Raw genomic sequence first — 24,573 nt, 5'->3', positions numbered from 1 at the left:
AGACACAGATGTAAGCACTCTTTAAAGTTCCACGATTAAAAAAAAATCAAGATATTCTTATAATGTTACAGGCTGTAGTGGAAAATGTCAACAGAGAACCATCATTATCCCATTAAAAATAGAGAAGACAGAAATAATCTTGCATTAGAGAACAGAAAACATGCAATTTATATGGTGCAAAAGAGCATGCAGATCTCTTAAATCCATACACCTGGGTTTAGCGCTACTTCTTGTGCCAAATCTGGGATTTGCATAATCTGCTGTAGGAAGCATGGCTCAAAACTGAGACCTGGATCTCCTAACATTGTCTTCTTATAGGGCATATATCCTCCTTCTCCCAGTATCATGTAAACGCACCAAGACAGCTACGTGTTAAAAATAAGGTTAAAAATTATGAAAAGAGACCTCTTGCAGAGGGCTGTGAAAACTTTGGCACCAACAGAAGTGAAAACGCATTTACCTCATCCCCAATGGACAGCAGAGTCTACAAGAGGGACAAGGTTGTAGCTGCCACAGCTACAGGTGGGTCCAAAGATGATGAATGCTCACGGATAGCTCCTCCTCAGTTTCCTCCTCAAACTAATGATTTTTCTGGGTGTTTTTTTTTTGTTTGTTTGTTTGTTTGTTTTCATTTTGCTTGTGTTTTTTTTTGCTTGTTTGGTTTTGTTGTTTTTTTTTGTTGCTTTTTTTAAAAAATAAATCTACCAGTGTTCAAAGAAAAAAAAATCATTCATAGCTTCTAAGCTGTTTACATTTCTACAGCTCACAGGACATTTTGCAAATGCATAGAAATGCTGATCTGCCAAATTAAGTGAGTCAAAAATACATCTATCAAGTATCTCTTTGACCATTAAAGGTGACACTGGTGCAGATTATGGACTATGCTTGCAGTGACCTAGAAAAGCCAGCTTATCACCCCATTTCTGAGGGGTAGACAGACGCTTTCACTCAATGCCCACAGCTATGTTGTACAACCCAGAAGAAGACAAGCCATCATAGCCAGCTTTGTGCCCTGGCTTAATTTGGATCCAGCCATCAGTTTTACCCGTCATGGGGAGCAGAAGTGCTGGTATCTGGCTGATTTTGGTCATCACACAGACCTACTTCAGGTCCGGTGCGATGTTCTTCACAAGATTGGCCTAGGTGAATCAAGACATTTTAACGAAGTGCTGCTGTCATAAGCTACTTTTTATTTAGATCTCTCTGCCTGTTTTACAGCTATAACCTATCTTGAAATATGCTAGTCAGGGAGGTAGTGTTTAAACCACATGATCATTTTCTTAAAATATCATATGAAATACTACTGGGGCCCCAAATGGAAACTAATAAAAACACTAAGAAATGCGATTTCTACTTAAGTATAAAACCGTAAGGAACAGGGAAGGAGAAACACAAAGCTTGCACAAGGATTACAGAGATACGTGAACTGTGCCAGTAAAGAGCCTGGACTAGACTCATCAAAAGGTTGGTGGATATTATTTCATATTGACTTTGACCTTCTACTCTAATGTAATTACTCGGAACAATTTAAATAACTTTCTTCTTTTTCCTTAGGAAAAAAAAAAAAGAAAAAGAAAGCATTTTACATTGCTTAAAACTGGAAAACAAAATGTTTGATTGAGGTCATCTTGACATCCATTAGTGTGATAAATGAAGTGGAATTCAAGGCTGCTCCATTATCAAGGTTTATTTTCGTTGTTCAGATCTGGTTTCCCCTCTCTCTCCTCTCCCCTCTTTTTTTTTTTTTTTTTAAACAACATGGCCTCAGACTCAAGGCTGATTACAATAATTGCATTTTCTACCCATAATCGTACAAATGATTCAAAGAGTTATTCAGAATGTTTCAATGTCAGCACTTAGATAAATGCTCCTTCTTTCCTAGGGATTGCATTTTTTATGCAGAAGGTTAGTTAGCAGCAGCAATAACGGTATAGCTGTCAGAAAGCCGTGAATTAACATGCCCAGTAACTGCAGTCACAATTGTTTGGTACTCGGCGTGGCAACGAGACTGAATGGGATACCAGATAATTTATAACTCCTCCCCAATACAAGAAGAACAATTATATTGTATGCAGTATAAAATGGCCATTATTTAGCTCAATTTTTAAAAATTATTTGAACAAAATGCCTATCCCTTGCAGGGCTATTTTCTTCTTGGGTCTAATTAGATACCTGAGGAATACAGGACATATAAATTTTAGCCAGCAAATATATTTATGGAATTTTAATTCGCTTCTTGTATACCTCTGCCATAAACCTTGTAAGCCTTCTTTGGGAGGTTTTTAATCTTAAAGACAAAAACCAAAAAGTGAAAGAAAGCAGTAGTCATACAAAAGGTAGCTGCCATTTTTTTCTCATGAGCAGCAAGACCCTGGCTGTACCTTGTGTATCATAAAATTACTGCTGTGTGTTTTATAAGAACAAGTTTGTTTCTACAGACTCGACAGATTGCTCAGCCTTGCTCTTCCCTACAAACAGGGCTGGTTTGGCCAGAGCTTCAGAGGGCCCTCAAGCAGGCTGGCGTCCATGGGACCCTCCAGAGCTTGAGCCAAAACCTCCATCCCCAGCCCCAAGCTTCCCCTTGGCTTTCGTAATGAGCAGATCAGATTGCTGTGAATGAAACCTCTTTTTTGAAATACTCCATGTAGGAATTCCAGCACCTCACAGAAAACAAAACAACCCCCAAACCAGTGAATAAGCTCACAACTACCTGCCTTCTTTTGGGGGTGCCTTTTTGGAGGCAGAGGGGCTTTGCAGAGCTCACTACACCAGGCTGCAGCTGAGGTAGAGTGTAGTTCTTTGTAAAACATGGAAATTTTGGCCCAGAGCAGTTCTTTGTAAAACATGGAAATTTTGTCCCGGAGCACCAAATTGATTTCCATTCACAAGGAGGCACTTTTCCTCACTTTCTTCAAAGTATTTCAGGGATGAGCAAAACATATAGATGAGTAGGAATCTGAGGAGAGTGAAATTTCACCAGTTTCTGCATAATTTGCCCCTAAGCGGGAATTTGGGTAGAGAAAGGACAGACAGATGGACAGGTCAGAAAGCTCAGTTAGTAGCTGGGCCCAGTTTAAGACATTGTCAAAACTTAAATTTTGCCAATTTGGGAAGGAAATTAGCCGTGCTATTACCAGGACGGGCTTTCAATCAAAGTCTAAAATTAGGCTTTCTTATCTTGAATGAAACCTTAAAATATCTAATGTATCAGTCTAATCCACCTGTCTAAGACTTGGTGTAGCCCATCACTGTATGGCCAGGTCACAAAACATTGCATTAACCCTCTCTTTGGGAATGAGTTCTTTTATGGAATTGAGTCTGCATCTGTCTGACTAAAGCAAATCCTGCCATGTCTCTTCTAATGGAAATAGAAGTATCTAGGGAAGACTGGAAAAGCAGCTGGCAGAGGAATGGCTGCGGCCATGTGCTGCCAGCGTTTCAGCAAGGCTGTGCTGCAGCAGTTCCCACCTGCCATTTCCTTCCCAGAGTCCAAGGGTATGGATGTAGGAAAGAGCTGGGAAGAGAGGCTGTGCTGAGTGCAATTAATTTATATCGCCATTTAAATAAAACCTTCTCATAGTCATAGCTTGGGAGGAGACAGCGCCACTTGGCAAACAAAATTGTATTAAGTGCACTCCACTAGAAATGTTTATACTTTGTCCCTGAGAAATGTTTATGCTGGAGTACGGTATTTAACTTACCAATCGAAAATGAATGACGAGGAGAGGAGTGCAGGGGTTTTCTCATTTCAGAAACATTTGTTAAGTGTCTTCCATTTGTGACAGTTCCAAAATCAGGGTAAGTTGCCTTCATCTGAAGGAGTCTGCAGTGACCCGAGCCAGGCTGAGCATGCTGGTGGGACACTCCAGCAAATGTATAGCCTAAAAATGAAGGAAGGCTTGGGGAAACGTTCATTTCTGATTAAATTCCTTTCTTCTAATCCTCTCCTGGTGTTGACTTGCCTTCAAAAGCCTAAAATTACATTACAGCAGCCAGACCAGGGCTTTGAAAAGTATGCTATTGTACCTGTGAGGATGAGTTTGCAAAGAACTCTGTCACGTAATATCTCCTGCTTAAACTCCAAATTCCCACGGGTCAGTGCACCCCCTCACTTCCTTCCCCTGCATTTCCAGGATAGAGTGCTGTCACACATGTGATCATCTGTCCACAGGAGTGCAGTAGCAGCATGCACTCTTGTCAAGCACATACATTGCAGAAGCTTTTCTTGCCAAGGCTGGCTGGCCTTCTCTGACTAAATACTTTTCTTACTATGAGAAGAGCAAAGCCCACCTGTATTTACCATCTCAGTCTTTTTCCCCTGCAGACTGCATGGGATGAGTGCAAGCTAACAGGATCCTCCCATAGGATCCTCTCTCAGATTCAGGGCTGTGGACACTCCTGAACAGTCCATTTTGCAGCAAACAAGAAAGTAGATCCCAACTCTGACAGACCCACAGGCTACTCAGCAATTCTGGAAGCAAAGAAAGGCAATGGGGCACAGTTCTCTTGAAGGGCACAGAGCTCTGCAGATAAAAACCAAATTGAAGGTTACATTCTGCAGAAGGACAATGCAGAGGTTTCTTCAGGAGGCTCAGAGCCAGGATTATCTGTCCTCCCCACACAAAGGCCCAGCTGGCAGCTACCAATAAGTGTGACCCAAACCATGAGCAATCCCAGCCACCACAAGAGCAGTTTACACTGTTAAATGCAAACCTGAGCAGGTGATGTACAATAATGCCTTAAAGCTGCTTCATGTGATACAGACGTGCAGGGTCAGTGCTACAGACCCCAGCTTCAGATCTGAAAAGCTGCTATACATGGATTCCAGCTGCGCCTCTCCCCATGCTGGTGTGCAGGCACCAGGACAGCCTCACAGCCCTCCCAGCAGCCCAGCTCCCAAAACAACACATGGATGGCCACAACCACCCACTGCTCTACCAGCACTTTAATTCCCCCATTACATCCCCACAAAGGACCACACAGCCAGTGTCCCTGTTGCTTTTGGTATAATGAAGATGGGGAAAAAAATCCACTGGATGGAGGGAATGATATTAAAAAAAAAAATAAAATAAAATGGAATAGGAGCAGGAGGGGGAAGAGCATTGCTCACTTTAACCATCATCTGTAACATCATAATTGATCTTTACATGAAGCTCCCAGAGAGACAAAGAGAGATGGTGTAGGTATGAATCCAGGAATAACAATGTGCACTTAATAGTGCTCATCATATGATGAAGTATGACACTGACATTTTACCAATGTATCTTCAAAGGGTGTTAATGAGGGAAAACCTGCCTGAAGCCGACAGCCCAGAACACGCCAAACAAGAGAAACGACTGTTTCTGTGAGGGAAAGAGATTCAAAAGGGGTAAAAGAGAGGCACAGAACGAACCGCCTGTGCAGCTGAGTGATGTTTCAGCGCCCAACGATGAAGAGATGAGGAAGGGTAACCAGGTGCTATAGGGAAGGCAACAAGGGGCATTCAGCAGCTCATGGAGGAGGAGAATGAAGAGAAGAAAAGCTGCATCTCCTCATGGCAGCCTCAACATTGGGCATAGCATCAAACAAGCTCTTCATTATGTCCCTAATGTATCTGTCCCTGACATTTTTGCCCCTCCAAAAGCTTTCCTTTAGAGTATGCATGACCTGGGTGCATGAATCAGCTCAGGAGCAGCAGCATGAAGATTAAAATAATAATAATTAAAAAAAGGGCATGCATGCAGAGTGTGGGAAGTGCACCAGACCTCTGAGAAACCCAGAAAACTGCAGCTCTGGGTATGAGCATAAAATGAGCTTTAAAAGCTTGTCACCCTCTCCAACACATGTGTCAGGAGCAGAGGTGGTATAAGACTGAAGGAGAATAATTTGGGATGGAGGGGTGTAATTTATCAAACTCTGTGACGCTCTTCATGTTGCGTTGGACAGGAACTTGCAGCAAAATCAGCCAGTGCTGATGTGTGTGTTTTAAAAGATGCAGCTGCTCAGAAAGTGCCCTGTGTTACACAGAAAAATGAATTAATTTTAAAACTAATTTTGCTTTCCCCATCATTCATTTGGTCCCTTCCCACTAAATGAACTAGACAAACAACAAAGAAAGGCAACACACTTTGACCCACTATTTACCTACAGTATCATATAGATTTATGTAGTTTTTATGCCAGCAACTTCAGCCTTTAGTCTTACGCTCTGCTTGTAGTTTCCATCACATCAGGTTGTAACGATGCAAACATCAAGTAGCTGGGCTGAAGGAGGGACAGCGAATGAAGCTCCTGCGCAGATGTGAGCTTTTCCATAAGTAACACTAACCTGAATGGAAAGGCCACACACCTCATTGGGAAGAGAGGGAACACTTAAGAAGTAATGTTTTAAGTATTGTACCAGGTTTGTGGTAGCTCACTGGGACTGCTTTGGAGAGGTTAAACAATTTGTTTGTTATTTCATAATGAAAACCAGACAGAGAAAAAGGATTCATTTATTAAAATGTGTGGAATTGCTGCTTTGACATCAGACAATGAAATACAAAGCAGTGATGCCAGATTGCATGAACTCCATCTGAGCTGCCCCAATTCATAATGGTGTAAGCTGGCCTGTCCTCAAAAAGTTTATAGCTGAGCAATAAATGCATGAGCTCTCATTTGCAGAACAAGAGTCCTGGCTGATGCACATTCATGTCACCCTATTTAGGCCAACAGAGCTGCTGCCTTTGGGACATCTTGGTCCAAAGGTTTAATTATTTTCTTGATTTATTTTAGGGAAATTATACCTCCTTAACAGTAACATTCCTCACTGATGCTTAAGAGCACGTTATTAGCCTTGAAGTACAGGAAAAGTTGTCTCCTGCTAATGGCACGTGCTGCCAGGGATGAGACCTCATGATCACAGCAAAGCTCAAAAGATCATGCACCTCTTCTGGCAATTATTTCTGACTCTGACACACAGTGAACTATGGACCTGGCATAAAAGCTCTTTTTAATGTATTGGGGCAGGGTTGACTGGCCATCCTCAGGGCTTTCCAAAGCAGCAAATCCCCTGTGCACCTCGGGGCATCCTGGAGAGCTCCCTGTTCCTAGCTAGCAGCAGCTGCCTGTGACATGATCTAACCCAGCCTTCTCCAACCTAATTAATTATTTCAGGCTTTCTCCACCACAAGAGCAAGATGGTGTGAGGCCAGAGTACGTGGACTTGCCCCAGCTGGTTCCCAACCACTTGGCAACTGGTCTTGAATCAGTAACTACAGGGCTCAGCAAAACCACCACCGCAAAAAACCAAGACCCCAAAGACAGACCATTCTCCAAGGGACCAGCATATCTCCCAAACATATAGGGGCAAGACACGTGGCTCTGCAGCAAACACAGCTTTGTGCCCACAGGTTCCCTAGGGAACACTCTCAGCTGTGGGAGCAGAGGCACATGGTCAGAAGTATAGAGCGCTGCCTGGGCTGCCCCCATGCAGAGGAAACTCATCCTTTATAAACACTGCCTGCTCCAGAGCTGGGAAACCGCAGGATCCCTCCTGTTACCAGAGCCAAGATTTATATGGCAGGAGGCGGGGGAGCACAAGTGCACAGGCTTCAGCAACTGGATACCCTTGGATTTATACTCCATTTGGGATGATAATGAGGTGGTTAATACAGAAATACAAGACAGCAATAAACCACTGACTTTTATAGATCTCTGTGTGAATCTGAATCATCATTTGGTGACCAAGAGATGGGTGATATACAGCAGCCCGTCCAGTCCTAGCTCCTCTTGTGGCTCCCTGGGAGAGCAGCAGCACAAGGGAGCCTGAGAGTGCCAAGGCCAATGAATCCCACCCAGATGCATGGGGACAGTGTCCACAGGTCAAGATTTGTTAGTGGAATATGGATCAACTAATCTCAATTAAAAACATATCCTTTTTACATAGAGATCCCTTTTCCTCCACGCAAGTCATGCATATTTTTAAACACCTTAATTCTACTGGAAATGCACAGTGGCAGCTGAAGGCAGATTTTGCTGCTAGCTTTAATAAAAGGACTAGAAATGACTTGTTTTCTGTTGGGCGAGAAGGATCATTAACTATCACTGACTGGTCCACTTTCAGGTCACATAAAGTCATATAAATTTGCATTATCCTGTTTATAACTTTGCAAAAAAAAAAAAAAAATTCAGAAACCCATGGAATGGGTGTTGCAGATGCCTGGACAAATGTATGGCAGAAAAGGTCCCTCAAGGGCTAAGACACAACTCTCCCTTACAGCTGCCCCTGAAGCAGACACTGGAGACTGGAGAAACATCATGAGGACATGCACAGCCCTGGGCACTTGCCTGGCACTGCTGCAAGGCTGCATTACAAACATGCCCTCAGCTGCTGCTGCAGTCCTGTTTTGGGTGAACCATGGCTCTATCATGGGGTAGGAAAGCCAACAAACTTTGTATAAATATCTTCCAAAGTGAAATAGTGACTTAGGGAATACAGCTCTAACCGAAAGCCTGTTTCCTGGGAGCAGGCGCTGTCAGCAGCTCCCAGCATCAGAGGTGCCTGTGAGCTGTTGCCAGCTGGGCTTCCCCAGCAGCAAGGCAATAAAATCAGAAGTATCTTCCAGAAGAATTGCTCTTTGTGCATGTGCGTATTTTTCTGTGAGAGAGACAGGAGCTGAAGTGATATTTCATTAGACTAGCCAGAACTAATCCTTCCCAGCCTTATTCTTCTCTGAGGCAGCATGGGCAGACAGACCCCAAACCTGCCTGTTCCTTTGGGAGTTGAATATAGGAGGATTTATGTGATGGAACTAAAAATGATAAAATGTTAGAGGAAATGGTCCAGAAATGCTGAAATAGAAATGAAGGACTGAAATATTCTACTCATACTTTTTGCAGTGGCATTGATATAAAAAAATCCATTGGTTGTGGGCTTTTTCTTATTGAGGAACCTTTTCTTACCAAGAAAATTGTTTATGCAGAATGTCCCAAGAAGCTTCATTTTTAATTTATATATCCATACATATAAGTGGTAGTAATTTGAAGTCCTCCAAACAATCGCCTGTAAATTACAGCCTTTCTAAGCAGCAATATATATCCATAAATCAGTCCCAGGACACTGAAGCTATATGTGAAAAGGTCTATTTATGTCACTCCAGGCAGAGAAAAAGGTTTACTTATTTTTACATTAAAAAAAAATCTTATTAACATGTACAGTTAATTGGATAATAATAAAGAAAAAAAAAAAAAAGAAGAGCCCTTTAAAAGACCTGGGATGACTAGGAAGTTAATCTACTGAACTTCTGAGCAGCAGAAGTTCAAGGGCACAAGGAATCACAAGGGCAGTGATTCTTGGGCTTCTCCCTGTGTCTCTGCAGGTACACGTTTTTCTGCTGCACCACACTGAGCACAACCCCTGGGTACGGCCTCCACGCTACACTGGGAGAGCCACCACGGCACTGGTGAGGGGCAGCCACACTACTGAGTGTTGCTCTACAACAGAGAAGTCACCAGGAATGACTCTGCAAAAAAAGCCCTGCAAAACCCATAGCAGAGGTGACGTGAGGGGAAGCAGGCTCTGAGCAGGATGCTGGGGGGACAAGACCTTAATCCCAAATCTCCCCTCTTGGCAGCTGCAGCAGGCAGGCAGCTCCAGAGCTCACTCCTGTGTCAGCCCATCACTGGCCACAGGGAAGCTGCTGGTTTGAGCTATTGCTAATGGGGATGAAATCTGAGCTTCTTTTACCAACTCAGTGTAGCTGGCCATCACCATATACACAGGTAGGTGTTGCACATCACACCTTCCTGCTGAATAAGCATCTGCCCAAGTTGGGATCCTTGTTTGGGATAGGGTAGACACCAATGGGCAGGGTTAACTTTGGCCAGATCAGCATCACCAGTGATCTGTACGTGAGGAAAGACAACAGTTCAAAGCACAGCATATTTGTACCTGCAACTTTCTCACAGCCTTTATCCTACCCATGGACCATATTTCCTGCTGTAAATGCAACATTTTGGGGGTCTGAGGGAGGCAGGTTTCAGGAATGCAGCTCACTCACATTACCAGCAGTAAGGGAGTGGAGTTTCCAGGACCTTAAGCCTCATCACTTGTAACAGCAAACACCAGATCATATACATACATGTTCTTAAAATACACTTTTCCTCAAAGCAGGCTTTTGGAAGCAGCGGCTCATGAAGCCTGTAAATGACATCAACTGAAAGTGCCATTCAACAAGTGGGCACTTAAGTGGCAGGAGTACTTTACACAGGGCAAAACTGTATGATTCTTGCAGCTTTTCCTCCGATAAATTACATTCTTGGCTTCCTTCTCTGCCTCCTTCTGCCCTGCACTGAAGATGCAGAAGATGACTACCAGTTGTATTGGGTCAAACATACAAAATTAGAAACTAAGGGGCAAATGTAGCCAGGGCATTTTCTCAAACACTTAGGTGAGTTTAAACACGAGGATACAGCAACCCTGCTTAGATGGCTTTTGTCTTCATCTTCCATCAACGAGCAAGGCTTGCCTACACGGCCTTTCGTGTTAGGTGAACATTCTGCCTGTCCACACAAGCCCCTGCATTTGTTGTATTTTGGGGGAAATGGGATGTTTCTAGGACCTTTGATGTGGCTGGGCAGAGGGAGAATGCCAGGGTACCCAGATGAGGTACCAGAATGGCAACTGATGTGAGCTGTCACAGCTCACCAGGATAGCCCAAGCACAGCCAGCACACTCTCACCTATCCCAAGCCAGGCAGAAAAAAGCAAAATACATTAATTCTGGACTCAAACAGATTTGGGAACAGCACAGCCCCTTCTCAGGCATTCAAAGCAGGAGCTGCGCTTGATAAAGTAATTATTAACTGTGAGTTATTTGCTCTACTAATAAGCTGCTTTCCCTCCATATCTCGCTCTCACCTCTCCTTGCGCATACATGGGTATCAGTTATGCCTTGCCTTGCAGGTATTACCAGAATCACCCAAAATTTACAACAGTGCTGAGATAAGGAGGCATCACCCATATACGGGGGCTGAGGGGAAAACCCCAGAAATTAATGCAAGCAAGAAGGAGCCTCTGCTGCAGCCCTGGCTTAGCATTGAAGGACTATCATGCCACAGGGATGTTCTCCTGGAGGAATGCTGGAACCAGCTGGTGCCACAGTCTGTCTGCAGCATTAAACAGTGGGAAACCAAAGGGAGCATATACCAGGGGAATATGAGGGGACAGGGCAGCAGTTTGCTACCACCAATAATAATAATGATGATAAGGGAAATAACAAGGGAAGAGAACACAACCGCTCACAACCCGCCGACCAATACCCAGCCTGACCCAAGCAGCAACCTAGCCCTTCCAGGTAACTGCCCCCAGTTCTACATCCTGGGCATGAAGTGCTGTGGTATGGAATACCTCTTTGGCTAGTTTGGGTCAGGTGTCCTGTCTCTGCTTCCTCCCAGCTTCCTCTCCTCCCTGGCAGAGCGTGAGACTCAGAAAGTCCTTGGTCAAAGTAAACATTACTGAGCACCAACTAAAAACATCGGTGTTATCAGCGCTGTTCCCAGGCCGAAAGTCAAAAACACAGCACTGCACCAGCTACTAAGAAAGAGAAAAATGACTGCTACTGCTGACCCCAGGACACCCTGTGGTACCCTCACCACCAGGATGGGGCTGCAGGACAAGCCCTGCAAGGCAGCACTGTCTGGCCTTGTATGCTGTGAAAACCACCCAGTGAAAGTTTGCATAAGCTTTGGGCTTGATTCTTCAATTCCTCTCCCACACAGCTGGCCAAAATCAGGAGGGAGCCAATACATTCTGGTCTTGGGGAAATTACACACCCCAAAACCAGTAGCACAGGGGACAAGGAAGGGACAGAAAATGCCATCAGGATTGAAAGGCTTCAGTAATTCAAAGGGGTTTGATCTTGCAATAATCCCTTTGCGCAGTGCCACTTTGAGCAGACTTTGATTAAGTGATATCTTATTAACTGATGTTTTAAAAAGGGGCTTTCTTTTGTAGTTTTTGCCTTTTTAAGAGGAGTTTAATGCTCGCACTGTCCTCATGCTGTCAGAGCACTGTGACACAGCCAGACTTTGCAGCAGCCTGGCAAGTGCTGAGCTTCTGGCCATTAATTGCCCAGAGGCTCAATGTCCTCTGGCTCCTTCCCCCATTCCAGCCCCAGACATTGAGGGATTTTAAGCTAAAAGACCAGTGGAATTTATTGTCTTCCATTAGTCTAATACAATACAATTTATTTTTAAAAAGCTTCACTCATGCAAAAGCATCCCAAAATGATCCACAGCAGATGACAGACTCTGCAAGCAGATTCAGGCAGTTTATACCCTCCTGCATGATGCGGCACAGGTTATCCTGCTGGCTGGACGGCAACCAGGAAGATTTAATTATCCACAATATAGCATTACTGCACTTTGTTGCAGAGAATGTGCAATCAAAGCAAGGTAAATATGGGCAACAATAGGTACAGAGGAAGAGTCAGGAAGGAGACTGATGTGAAATAAAACACAACGTAAAAGTTGAGCAGATCACACTGACAATAAAGACGCTCGAGAACTTGGGAAGAGACAGAGAAATGCAATGAGTGAGCATGACAGTGGGTGGAAACCAACAGCATACAGAATGGGAGCTAGTACAGAGGAGCAGGGAGCCAACCCAAGTCTCAGAGGATGAGAAAAATAGTGATTTGATGAGAGATAAGCCTATTCACATCAGTTGAGGATCTACCCTGCTACATTTCAACAAACAAACGACAAGCAATTCCCAAAAAAGCACTTACAAAAGCTTGCTGGCCAAGCTGTGGTCAGGAAAGACTTACTTAAACAACAGGGGGAGCTCCCACGACAGCAGTAAGGCTCAGTCTCTTTGCCACAGCCCCTGCGCTCAGGAGGAGAGGAGGGAGCCCCACAACCAAACAGGGTGCCACTCCTTGCTGCACAGTGCAAGGCAGGTGAAGAGGGCTCAGCCCAGTTCACCAGAGCTGCAGGGAGGCTTGGCACAGTGATGAGCACAGCCAAGAGGGCTCAGCACCATCATCTGCCACTGCCCACAGTTAAAAGTGGTAAAAATGATAGAGGGCCTGGAAATTCAGGGAAGAGCTTGGGACAGAAAAGATTTATCCTTTGACTAAGGGGATTAGCTTTAACCAGTGATTTGGCATTTCTTTCCCAAAAATACCATTGCAGCTCTTACCAAGAGGGCAGAATTACATGACACCTTTACATTCCACATGCCCACCACCTCCCTCCTCACAAAGATCACCCCATTCTCCAGGAACACTGGAGACATCTGCACTTTCTTCAGCCTAAACAAAAGCCTAGACTGTCCCACTGCCATACCTACCCCAACAGAGTGCTCCTAGCATCAATCTCCAAGCCAGCAACTCCCCACCACTGCAGAGTAAGTAGTCCTGACTATCTTGCTGCAAACAACCTACAGCTGTTCCAGCATAGCCCCTTAGGACAATTAAGGAGACAGAATAACCCTCTCTGGGAAGCAGTTTGTCAGAAACCTGCTTACTGCTTTTTCCCCCCATCAGCAAGGAAGGCTTCTCTTTCATTTCACTGGAATGCCTGCCTCTCTAAAAGTAAAAGAATGAATACAGTTCAAGGATCATCAGGGTGAGCTGCACTGCTGATAGCTCTTATTTTTATAAATGCTTGCTAATGAGACCCACCAGTGACTGGGAGCACATAGGCTGTCACACCAATAGAGCAGCATCTCACCTTTGTGCCGTGGCTCTGAGCATGCTGCAGCACATACCCATGTGCGCTGGGGAAGGTCTCCACCCTCACTGGTGTATCCGTGAGTCTCACAGAGGGGTAGTCAGGGTTTTGATCAAGCTCGAGGTAGGTTTTCAGGATTTCATGCTTCACAATTTTACCCAGCAATGTAATATTTGTGGAGCTTCAGCTGTTTCTAAAAAGAACAGTGATGCTGCAAGGAGAGAAATTATTAGGAAGCTCATTCTTTATTTAAAAACCAGAATAAAGTTCTTTGGGGAGAAATTAAATCATGGAAGTAAAGAGCCATGAATGGATACAAATGTGGGGTTAAGCAGTGTGGGCTCAGAGCTTGCCTTTCTCGTCTACTGGCTAAATTCAACAAAGCAGGGCCTCTGGAAAGCAGGCACAGGCAGGCGGCATTGTCTGCCAGTGCATGAAGCATCTGTAAAAGAAAAAGAGTGCTTAAAGCATCTGTAAAAAAGTTATCATTTTTGCATGAGCACATACTGTAGTAACAATACAGCAGCAGGGGAGCCTGAATGACCCCGCAGGTCATGGTAAAGTGACATTACACAGCCATAAACCAAAATAACACTACATCATGGTGGGTGCCCTTCCCTGCTGTGCTTTGCCCAGACATCAGCTCTGAATAAGTAGGAGCTGACCCCCGTTGTGCCACTGTCCCAAAACTGGGACTGCCTTCAGCCCTGGCTGCAAGGATGGGAGAACCATTGTCACACACTCACGGATTTCACATGTTTTATCTGGAAAATGACTCCACAGGCATTATATCAAGCCAGACACCCCAAAAATCAAAACATCCCACATGATTAATTGCACACCATATGATTAATAACATAAAAGCTGTCTTGAATGTCTAGATTCCCTTCTTTTCCCCCCAAAAGAAACAGACAGCTATGTGCTATGTGAGAAATAAATTTTTCTTTCTGATTTTCTCCTTGTCTGTAGAACATTTATAAAGTGGAAAAGCCAGCGGCAAAGTATGTCAGAATTGTCTTTTAAGGGGTTAACATTTGTAAGATGGATGCTGCGAGAGCTGTTTTTTTTTAATTAAAAAAATATATTTCTGGAGCAAAAGCACAAGCAATAAAAAGCGTTTGCCTGTTGGGAGGCTGGTTTTGTAATGTGGTATGAATAACCAGCTGACAATCCATTTTTTGTTTTCTCTTCGTATGGCCAATGGCCATGAGCCAGCCAACTTTATTGTCCTTGAAATGTCATGATTTTGAGTATGCACAGAATTCTTAACTGCCCAATTTACTGCATAACATCCCTTTTTATTATATGGCAACAATGTGATCCTGGGCTCAAAGACTTACTAGTTAAGAAGATTATGTGTTTTCCTTTTTCTGTTTTGTTAAAGTGCCAAGTCTTGCGTTTTTGGCATCTTCTAAAGAATAAAATGTCTTCTGAAATATTCTTTCCAAGCACAGAATTTACCTCAGAGGAGCTCGGCAACGCGGGGCTTTTCAGTACTTTCTCGCTTGCTCAGAAGTTCAGACGCATTTCTTTTCCTCAAAAGCTTCCAATTTTTGCCTCTTTGTGCATATTGACAGCAAAAAAAAAATGTCCTTCATAAGTTTGTGTTACTTTACTGATAATTTGTTTCTCTCACTCTCTCTTCCCCCCCCCTTCCCAAGTGTTGTAGGTTTGCACCAGTGAGCACGAGTGGGCAGGCGGCAGGCAGGCTGTCCTACCTCTCACTGCCTGCGCCCTCGGCTGCATCCCCACACCCACCATCACAGCAGCCCTGCCCAGCAAAGTGTTGGCCTCCCCATAGTGCACACACCCCCAGCCCACCCCACTGGCATCCCCGTGGCTTGGTTGTGTGGGTTGCACAAGCTGACCAAGAGAATCAGCACAGTTTTAGCCAAATTTTGCTCTGGCACAAGTGCAAACCCCTTTGTTGATGGGAGATGGACCTGCTGAAAGCAGAACGGTCCCCAGGGAGCAGGAATATGATGTAGCCGGAAAGTGCAGGGGTCCATCACTGCAGCCTTGGGCCTCGGTGTGGCAAGAAGCAGTGTAACTTGTCAGGGCTGCCTTTGCAACCCATCTCCTCCGGTGGCTTGTGTTACCCCAAGAAGGGAGCTTTTTAAATATGTTTTCCCCAGCTGACATTTAAGTATGAATAAACAACTGTTACACATGCACTAAATATTCGTGTTTTACAACATTGCCATTACATTGAGGAATTATTTATGATGATGCTGCTTCTCGCCACCAGGGTGAGGGGACGTGGTGTGGCGAGGTCAGCAGAAGCACCTGGGCCTGCCGGTTTGGCCACAGATGAGAATTAATCAGTTGATGTTTTCTTTCTTGCCAAAGGCTGGGGTTTCCCAAAGCCTTCCCTGGGGCTCAGAGGCAAGACATCCTGCTCTAGAGGATGTTGTGTCCTGAGCCTTTGTGTTCCCATTGTGACCTTTGGGACACTTTTCCCCCTCCTCTGCGTCAGGCAGAAGGGAGGGCATTGCCTTCAGCACCCCAGGGCTCCTGTTACTGCAACCCCATCTGCTACTGAGGCAAGACACTTCGCTGCATCTCTGGGATGTGTTTGGCAAGAATTTTAGAAATAATAATTAAAACCCCCTAAATTATGACAAAGATATGCTCTTTTCAGGAAAACAAACTGCAAAAAGCTTCTCCGCCTACAAACCTGAGCATTGAACGTTACATGGGTTACTTAGCTTGAATAATAGACTTACTGGAAAGCCATTCTCAAAGACTAGTGATAACAGTGCCATGGTCTCTGTGGCTGGCATGTGTGCCCAAATGCACTGTGGTGTTGCAGCATGGCCATACGCCTGTCCTCAACCCCATCAGCGAGGTATGAGCAGGGCCAGTGCTCCTCTTTATACAGCTGCTGCCAAAGGACAGGGACGCTGCAGATGGTGTTGTGGCCACCCATTGCCCTTGAGCCACTGACTGGAGACTGTGGCTGGAAGAGTCACAGCTGTAATGGGACCTGAAGCCAAGGGGAAAAGAGAGACCCATCAGCTGCCAAGCTGTCCTTGGAGGGTGGCAGAATGTTTCTGAGCACTACTGATCACAGCCTTATTACCACCAACAGGCTACATGTAACTACTGTAGGCATGGATGGAAAAGGGCATATGGAAGCATTTTAAGGGTGAAAAAAGCCAGGTGAGCTGGAGAGAGAGAGGCAGACTGGCTGGAATAGGTGCTTTCCCTCCCTCGATGCTCCTGCCATGTGTATAGACATCCACTGCTCAGATGCACATGGGGACACAGCGTGAGCCCCATGGATAAGATTGAAACATTGGGTTTGAGTAGCAAGGTTTTCATTAAATAAAACGACAATTTCCTACACTTTCTACAGGGATGTCAAGACCTTTAAGTAAATACCTGATTCTATTTAATAATAACAAAGCTGTTCCCAAGGTCATTTTCTTAGTAAAATTGCCCATAAAAGCTCGGATTGCATTAGCAACATTTCTTTCCATGAGTACTACCAGCAAAGGCTAAAACGAGCAGTAAGTCCCATCTGCCCGCCTGCGGGCAGCCAGCAGGCAGCACCTTGTGGGCAGTGCTGCCTGTTCCAGCACTGGTGGTCACTGCAATATATTAATATCCATATTATTTATACTTACACTTATACTAATGATTACATTAATTCTGGGATGTTTCAGAGTGCTTTGAGGCAAAATTGATCTCTGTTTTGGCACATGCCCCCCAGTTGCTCACAATAATCTCCCAACATTCACTACTTTGTCAGCTGCTGATCCCCTGCTTCGATCCACCTCTCTGGCTCCTGCTGCTTCTCCAGGACCAAACCCTGCTCCCAGCGGCTGCTCCTCCTCCAGCCCTACTTTCTCTCAGATCTTCACTAAAACCCTTCTGCAGCATCACGAAACAGCCACCCCTGCAGGCATCTCAGCCTGGCCAGTCATCCTTGGCATCCTTCAGAGCTTTGCTATTAAAACCAGAGCAAGACGGACAGACAGATGGAGTCAATCAGTTCCTGTAAGCTGTGATACCTAAATCAAGCAGTGTAAACCGAGGCTTCCCCTGAAGCTGGTGCCTCAAAGGGTGCAGCAAGGGATACCTTGCCCTGGGGGCTGGTTCTCAACAGCCTACAGAGAGCACGGGGATGTGCACCCCAACTTCTCCTTACTGAGTCAAGTGTGGCTCAACTGGAGAGACAAGTGCCAATGGAGTAGAAGCTGGAGTGATGTGATGAGTTGGGGCACAGTAGGACTGAGGACCAGGGACGAGCCCCACTTCTGAATCTAGGGTCCCCCTAACAAAATGTTTGCTGCCTTCTCCACTATAAGTCTGTTTTTGTGTGAGAAGCTGATGTCTGGGACATGGGGACACAGGGGGTGAAGGGACAAGGGTGAGTGGCATCACCCCACTGCTGTCCCTTACCTTTTGGAAATAATATCGCAAACTCAGTGCAGGCAACCCTCCTGCTTGCTGGCTATTACAGGTGAAGGCGGTGATTGCTAAAGCAGAGAGAAAGCCAGTGCCCCATAAACTGGGACAGGGTTTAACAATGTGACACATAGCAAGCTAATCAAGAATTAAGCCAGAAGCTAAAACTCACAAAAGCCACCTCCACCTCCAGCAGCACCACATCCCTTAACCTGGGGGTACCAGGCCCACGCACCAAGTCACCAATGTCACCTACTGCTAGCGCAGGACATCCCCAGCCCTGTCACACTGCCCTCAGCCAGCATGACTCCGGATGACTGCCGGAGAACAGCCTTCCCATCTGAGAGGGCCTGGAGCTGGGCTGTTTGGGGAAATGCCTTTTGAGAGATTGCTTGGAGGGCTTTGTTCATATTTCCCCCATTGCAGCAAGTTGGAAGTGAGGTGCAGGGTCCCTGCCGTGCTGGCAGGAAGACCTCGACAAGCCCCTGGTGTGCCACAGGGTCTGGCATGGCAGCACCCCCTAAAAGCCTGAGGAACCTGTTGGTGTTGCAAATGTCTGCTGCTGTGCCCATATGTCTGCTGATTTCCATCCTAAAGACATTTACTGTATACGTTTGCCACCAGGGAAAACTACTGTCTACGACTCAGCTATATTACTGGAAGAGCAGCAGTGGTATTTGTGCTGTTCTGAATATTGCATTTCCAGGACCTGCTCTATGGTATTTGAAATCCTCCTTCCAATCCACGTCTGCCCTGGCCAATTAGCAAAAGTGCCTGGTTGGGGTGATGGCCCCTCCTCCATGTGGCAATGCCACACCGAGAGGCTCACGCAAAGCCATGTGAGCCATCCCTTCTTGGCGTTGGGAAGAATAGTTTGCAAGCCAATGACAGAGGGATGAAATGCAAATATCGCACTTCTTGTAAAGTAAATTAAGCTAACAGCGAAGTAACAAGCCGCTGTTAATATTAGATTAACTTGTTTGGCAAGATATGAAATCGGGTGAGCTGGATTGTCGATAGCGGAGTGCTCAATGGCGCTAATGCTGCTCAGGGAAGGATAACATCCCTCTGAAAGACAGGCACGCACTAGAAAAAAATGAAATTAAGACTGGAGGAAGAGCCAGGATCTGTGCAGCAATTACACCAGCATTAAAGATGAATGGAGAAGCAGCTTGAGATTTTGATTGCCTTTAAATACTGGCTGGTTTTTAATCTCAAAATCAGACTGCACTGTGATCAGCCATTAGCCCTGACTGCAAAAAAAAAAGAGAAGAGATCCTAGATTTTAGCATTTTTATTATGAACTTAAAATATTGCTTTGATCTAAGATAAGGAGGCAAATGGCAGATAATTCAGAAGTTAAAGCCAGTTGCGTGTGGTTAGCAGCTGGCAGTGGCTGGGCTGACTTTGGGAACGATGGAGACTAGGGCAGAGAGGTCACCGACAGCCGTGTCCTCAATGCAGGGACTTAGGCACAAGCTTAAATGTCATACTATATGCCAGTGGTCACTAAACTGATTAAGCAGTGGTTATCTTTAGCAGTAAAAAGGCTATCTGCTAATACTAAATGATTAGAGTCTAAAATGCCATTTACTCTGCTCTGATTCCTTGAATGAATATTTATGCCAAGTGATGACTATAACACCATCAAAAGGTTTTCATGCTCTGCTCTGTAGAGTGGAAGTGATTATTCAACAGCAGGTCTGCACTCCAGCACTTGTTTCTATTAAGCAAATTTGCAGCATTCAGACAAAAATTCCTGATTGCCTTGTCCTCCTGGGATTTTTATTTTTAAAGAAATCCCACTTCCAGTGCTCTCTGGGGCATGGGCTGGGGCAGGTGGGCCTTGTCTGCTGTTCAGACACTGAAAAGAGGGATACAGATGCTACACAATTTCTCCTTTGTATTTTTTTTTAGGATAAGACAACTGAACATTTGCCGTACTCTATTCAACAGCCAGAAACCGTATCTTGTCCCAGGCTTTCCTCCCAACCAGCCAGCCATCAGCTGGGACTTTTGCATGAAACAGCTTCACGAAGTTCCTTGTTAGGTATCAGGAGTCAGATCTACAGCCGTGGTGACAAAACAAGGGTGCTGCCTATCAGAAGCCCCTTCACCCTGGTGGGAGAGCACTGCCTGCAGTTCACACAGCTGGTACTGGCTGAACCTCCCTGGCTCAGGTCCTGCCTTGCCCTGAAGGCAGGGGTGCTCTTCAGGAGGGGTTCAGTCTCTGGTCATACACCACCCTGACGTTTACCTCCCCAGGAGGAGAGACTCGTGTTCTGACTACATCCCCTGTGATCGCTGGACCTCCCTGCTCTCACATGTGCTACCTGCTCCCAGGTAATGTTGCTAATGTTTCATCCTTGGCTTCCTTCACACCACCATGCTGCCAGTACCATATAGGTGGCACCCACTAAGACTGTCCCCTGTCTCCCAGGCTATCTTCTGCTCCATCATTCTGCTGGCTCAGTCTGCTGCACATAACAAAAAAACCTCACCAAACCACTGCTATCCCAAGACACGTCCAAATGAGCCCAGCTCAGATACACCTCCCCTGCAGAGCCAGTGTGGGGACTCATGTGCACAGCAAGACATGGTTCATACCAACCAAGTGCCATTTTCAGTCATCCAACAGTAGAGTCAGATTTCCCACACTAACGACCCTCTCCTACAGTATGCTCCTGCTCTGGGGTGACATTTCTGTGGCTTTCCCCGTGATGTATGAGTGATCTGGCAACTGCAGAGCCTTTAGCTGGCATTATCCAAGCAGCTCTGAAAAGCTACACTTTCTTCCTCCCCTTCTTTCTGAAGTAAGGAGACCTCCTAAGCCAAGAAAAACATGTTTCCAGAAGGTTTAAGTACCATTCTCCAAAGGACTTAGTTTTTAAACTGGTACCAAAACACTCCTTAAGAATCTGAACTAAATCTGAATAACCCCCTCAGCTTGTTTGGTGAGCTCCTATCCTCACCATGGGACAACACACCCTCATGCTGCCATTGCCTCAAAACCCCATGGGCAGGTGGTTAGACCTTCCCCATGGAGCACAGGCAGAGCCAGCCACCACCCAACAGCACATTTCAAAGCAAGGAATCAAAAGGTGTAGACAACAAGCTGCTCCTTCAGTAGCCCTAGCATGGCTGCCTGCAGTAGCCTCTTCAAAAAGAATGCCAACTCAAAAGACACCCCCCCCCAACCTCAACAGGCCCTGAAATGGAATAGCAATTATCACTTACCCATAGGTGGCTATAGGTGGCTTTTTAATGGCTATTCCATTTTTACAGGAATAAAAGGAGATGAGGTCACGTATTTTATAATGGGTCTCCCAACCCAACACATCTGTTTATGAACAAAAACCACTCAATTAACTCATGTGTCTGAGGTAGCTTCAGATGACAGGTAATGTTTTGAAGCATGCTAAGCATCTAGTGGTGTTTTGCTTCTGTTTAGCCATTATTCAACACAGATGTACATAAAAGCATCTCATGCAACAGGCAGTGCAGCTGGTGCTGCACTGCATTTGGCATTTGCAATTCAGAAAACACGCACATGACCCAGGACCAGTAACCGATTAAGTCACATCACAGAAAAAGTACTCGGTGTCTGTTTATTAGAGGAAAGAGAGGTAAATCTGAGAAAAAGCAAGAAAACAAATAAATAGAATTGCAGCCATCCTTTACAGCTACTGGTGCACTGTATTAAAGTGACACTCACCATGCAAAGAAATGTGTTTGGTACAGTCCAGTGGGTTGCACATGAATTGCATAACCTTGAAAATCATTGCACAAAGCATCGCAGCAGGAACACAGTTCAGAGCTTTTATGTGGGAGACACTTCAAATCCGATCGCTTTTGTAATGTGGGAGGTCAAAGCACCTGGCACAAAGTAAGCAAAAAGGGCTGCAAAAGTGATGCTGCATCAGCACCAAGCCACGTTTGAGCCTTGACATCAGCTCTCGCAGCAGCTGAGACCTGGAGAAGCAATGACCCACAGGAAAACCTCTGTGCCCATCAAAGCCTTGAAATGAATGCTCTGATCAATGCCTGGGCACCTGTTGGCAGGGCTGGAGGGAGCCTGTTTCTTACAGCCTAGACTGGAGACACCAGATCAGCTGGCCAACAAGCACTCCTGGCTGTTGAGATGCTCTGTCTAAATCCATAGAGGTGGAAAGTGAGATGCCTCTCAGCCGGCAAGGCATGCACAGCAGCCTTGGTGGGACCTGGTCACTGACACTGGTGATTCCCAGCCATCACCCTCCCACAGCTCACTCCCTCCCACAGTATGTGCAGCAGGGGTTTTGACACAAGTCTCTGCATGGTTCAGTTGGAGAGGTCTAACTGCAGCAGCATGTCTCCCCCAGTTTGTGTGTGTGCACTCCTGGCTCTGCTTTTATTCCTGCAGAGGCCAGGGGTCTGTGTATGTATTTCTAATAGTCTGCTCAACATCAAGCACATGAAATACAGGCTTTCACCACACGGGGAACAAACCACAGCTAAGATGACCAGGAAACATTCATAATTTTTAATTCACACCAGTAATAAAATTGCATTACATTTTTCATAAAATAAATGTTCCAGTTTATATACAGAAAACGGACTGTACAGAGCCCTCCCCCAGACCCCGGAAACTCACAAACATACAGGCAATGCAGTGCTCAGCTAAGCAGGCACAACTGTACATCTAAAATTGTAACTGCTTTGTGTTGGGGGCAAGTACTACAATTATATAGTCCTCTCTGGACCGAGAATTAAAAAAATATTGCAGGCAAGCTGACAGGCGGCTGAGCGCCCATCCCACAGTGCTTCCGCCAAGCAGGGCTTGTTATTGAACCTGGGACTCGAAGCTCCCATTCAGCTGCCCTTCCTCATAGTCCATCTGACACAAGATCATGTTGTTCTTCAGGAAGAATTTGTCTCCCACACAGAATCTGGAAGAGAAAAAGAGTTAAGGGGTGTAAGTGTGAACAGAGCTTAGAACAGGGGACTTTGAGGCCATTTGGGTCTGAAGGTGACTCTGGGGACTGGTGTTTGATTTCCAGCTTCACCAGTGGTGCGAACCCCAGGAAAGCCATCATGTTTCCCCTCCTTCTCTCCTTCCCTACATATGCTATGGGGTTTTGCTGTCACTTTTCCTGGCACTGTGGTGCTTGGCTCCCAGGCCGTGGTTGTACAAAGCAGCTCGGGGAGCAGGTCACTGCCAGGTCCTGTGCCAACAGCGGGAGGAGACCAGGAACAGTTAAGGGATTTATCCCTACAGAAGAGAGGTCCCTGCCTTACAACCAGGAAATCAAACAGGCAATATTACACAGAGACTGTTTGAAGTTTTTTGCTGGTATCCACATTTCCATGGCTCCCTCAGGTGAGGCAGTATTTACACTAATTTTCAGGCAAGGACTGGCTATTAAGTCCTTCCTCACCCCCTTGTGTACAGTGCTGAACAATAAATAGAAATTTCCTGGTGGCTGGACTCCTAACCTTTATCTTCATTGAGCGAAGGGCACTGCTCTCTATATACCATGTAAATTGTTCTGTTTGTCTTGAAGTTGACAGAGAAGCTTGTGATATTTAACAATTTTATTTGACCATTAAGGTCAAAAAAGTTCCAGATATAAGATCTGAGAGGTGCGAATTGACAGCCAATAGCTTTTTTCTGCCCTTCCTGCTTGCTCAAGAATCAGAAGCTAATCTTTATTTCTTAAGAGAACAAATAATGCTCTTTGCACCCAATTCAAGGTCTTTTTTCTATCCACCTCACTATTGGGGCAATGACAAACCAGAGCACAAGGCTGTGTCTCCCTGCCCCAAGCACTGAATCTTAACTCAGGCCAGGTCCCTAAAGCAGAGAGGCACCCCACCCACCACACCAAAAGGCAGCTCTGAATAGAGGGGAACAGGTAGGCACCAGCCTCTGGTAAGGACGAATATTTACTGGGCTTTGAAGAAAGATCAGTGGAGATGACCCCATCCTCAGGAGACTTAGCAGACCTTAGCAGGTCTCTGCTCCCTGGCAGAGGTTTGGCAGGGACACTGCCTACTCCTCGTCTAAAATGCTTTCTAGATATGTAACTCGGGCAGCTTTAGGGAAAGCATCTCCATAAAACTGAGTATTTTCTGCTACAACAACAGGACTGATCATTTTAGAGCTTTATAGGTCCAACATGGCCACAAATTTTCTCCAGCCAGACATCTTCAAATACGCTGATTAATTTGCCGTGTCGGTACAGAGAGAACTGGGCATTGGTTCTCACTTTCTGTGATTTCACTGGAGACTGTCCATCATCTTCCCTCTGCGGCACATGCTGCAGTAGTTCTGAAACGCAACCTTTTTTGTATATTCAAAATCTAAAAATTCATCTCAATTTAAATTAAGAGCTTTTATGCTAAAAACTGTACTGCACACTCTCCTTAACACCACCTTCCCCACCAGCAGGTTTATTCACTATAAATATATAAACACAGATGCTTGC

At 45.4% G+C, this 24,573-nt stretch overlaps 1 protein-coding gene across 6 annotated transcripts in view; it reads right to left on the bottom strand.

Moving 5' to 3' along the window:
• Positions 1–22,614: 22,614 nt before the first annotated feature.
• LMO1 (LIM domain only 1) overlaps positions 22,615–24,573 on the bottom strand; it is a 64,400-nt gene continuing 62,441 nt past the window's right edge. For all 6 annotated transcript variants that reach the window (XM_062619845.1, XM_062619839.1, XM_062619843.1 and 3 more), the window contains one exon: positions 22,615–23,034. In XM_062619845.1, coding sequence (XP_062475829.1) covers positions 22,929–23,034 — 106 coding nt within the window. In that variant the 3' untranslated portion in view covers positions 22,615–22,928. The remainder of the gene's footprint in view (positions 23,035–24,573) is intronic.

Source organism: Pezoporus occidentalis, unplaced genomic scaffold (genome assembly GCF_034315485.1).
Source record: "Pezoporus occidentalis ecotype Australia unplaced genomic scaffold, CSIRO_AGI_Poc_V1 ctg214, whole genome shotgun sequence".
In the NCBI taxonomy this organism is placed as follows: Eukaryota; Metazoa; Chordata; class Aves; order Psittaciformes; family Psittacidae; genus Pezoporus; species Pezoporus occidentalis.
The sequence above is the reverse complement of the archived record's forward strand: the minus strand, read 5'-3'. Positions and strand labels throughout refer to the sequence as shown.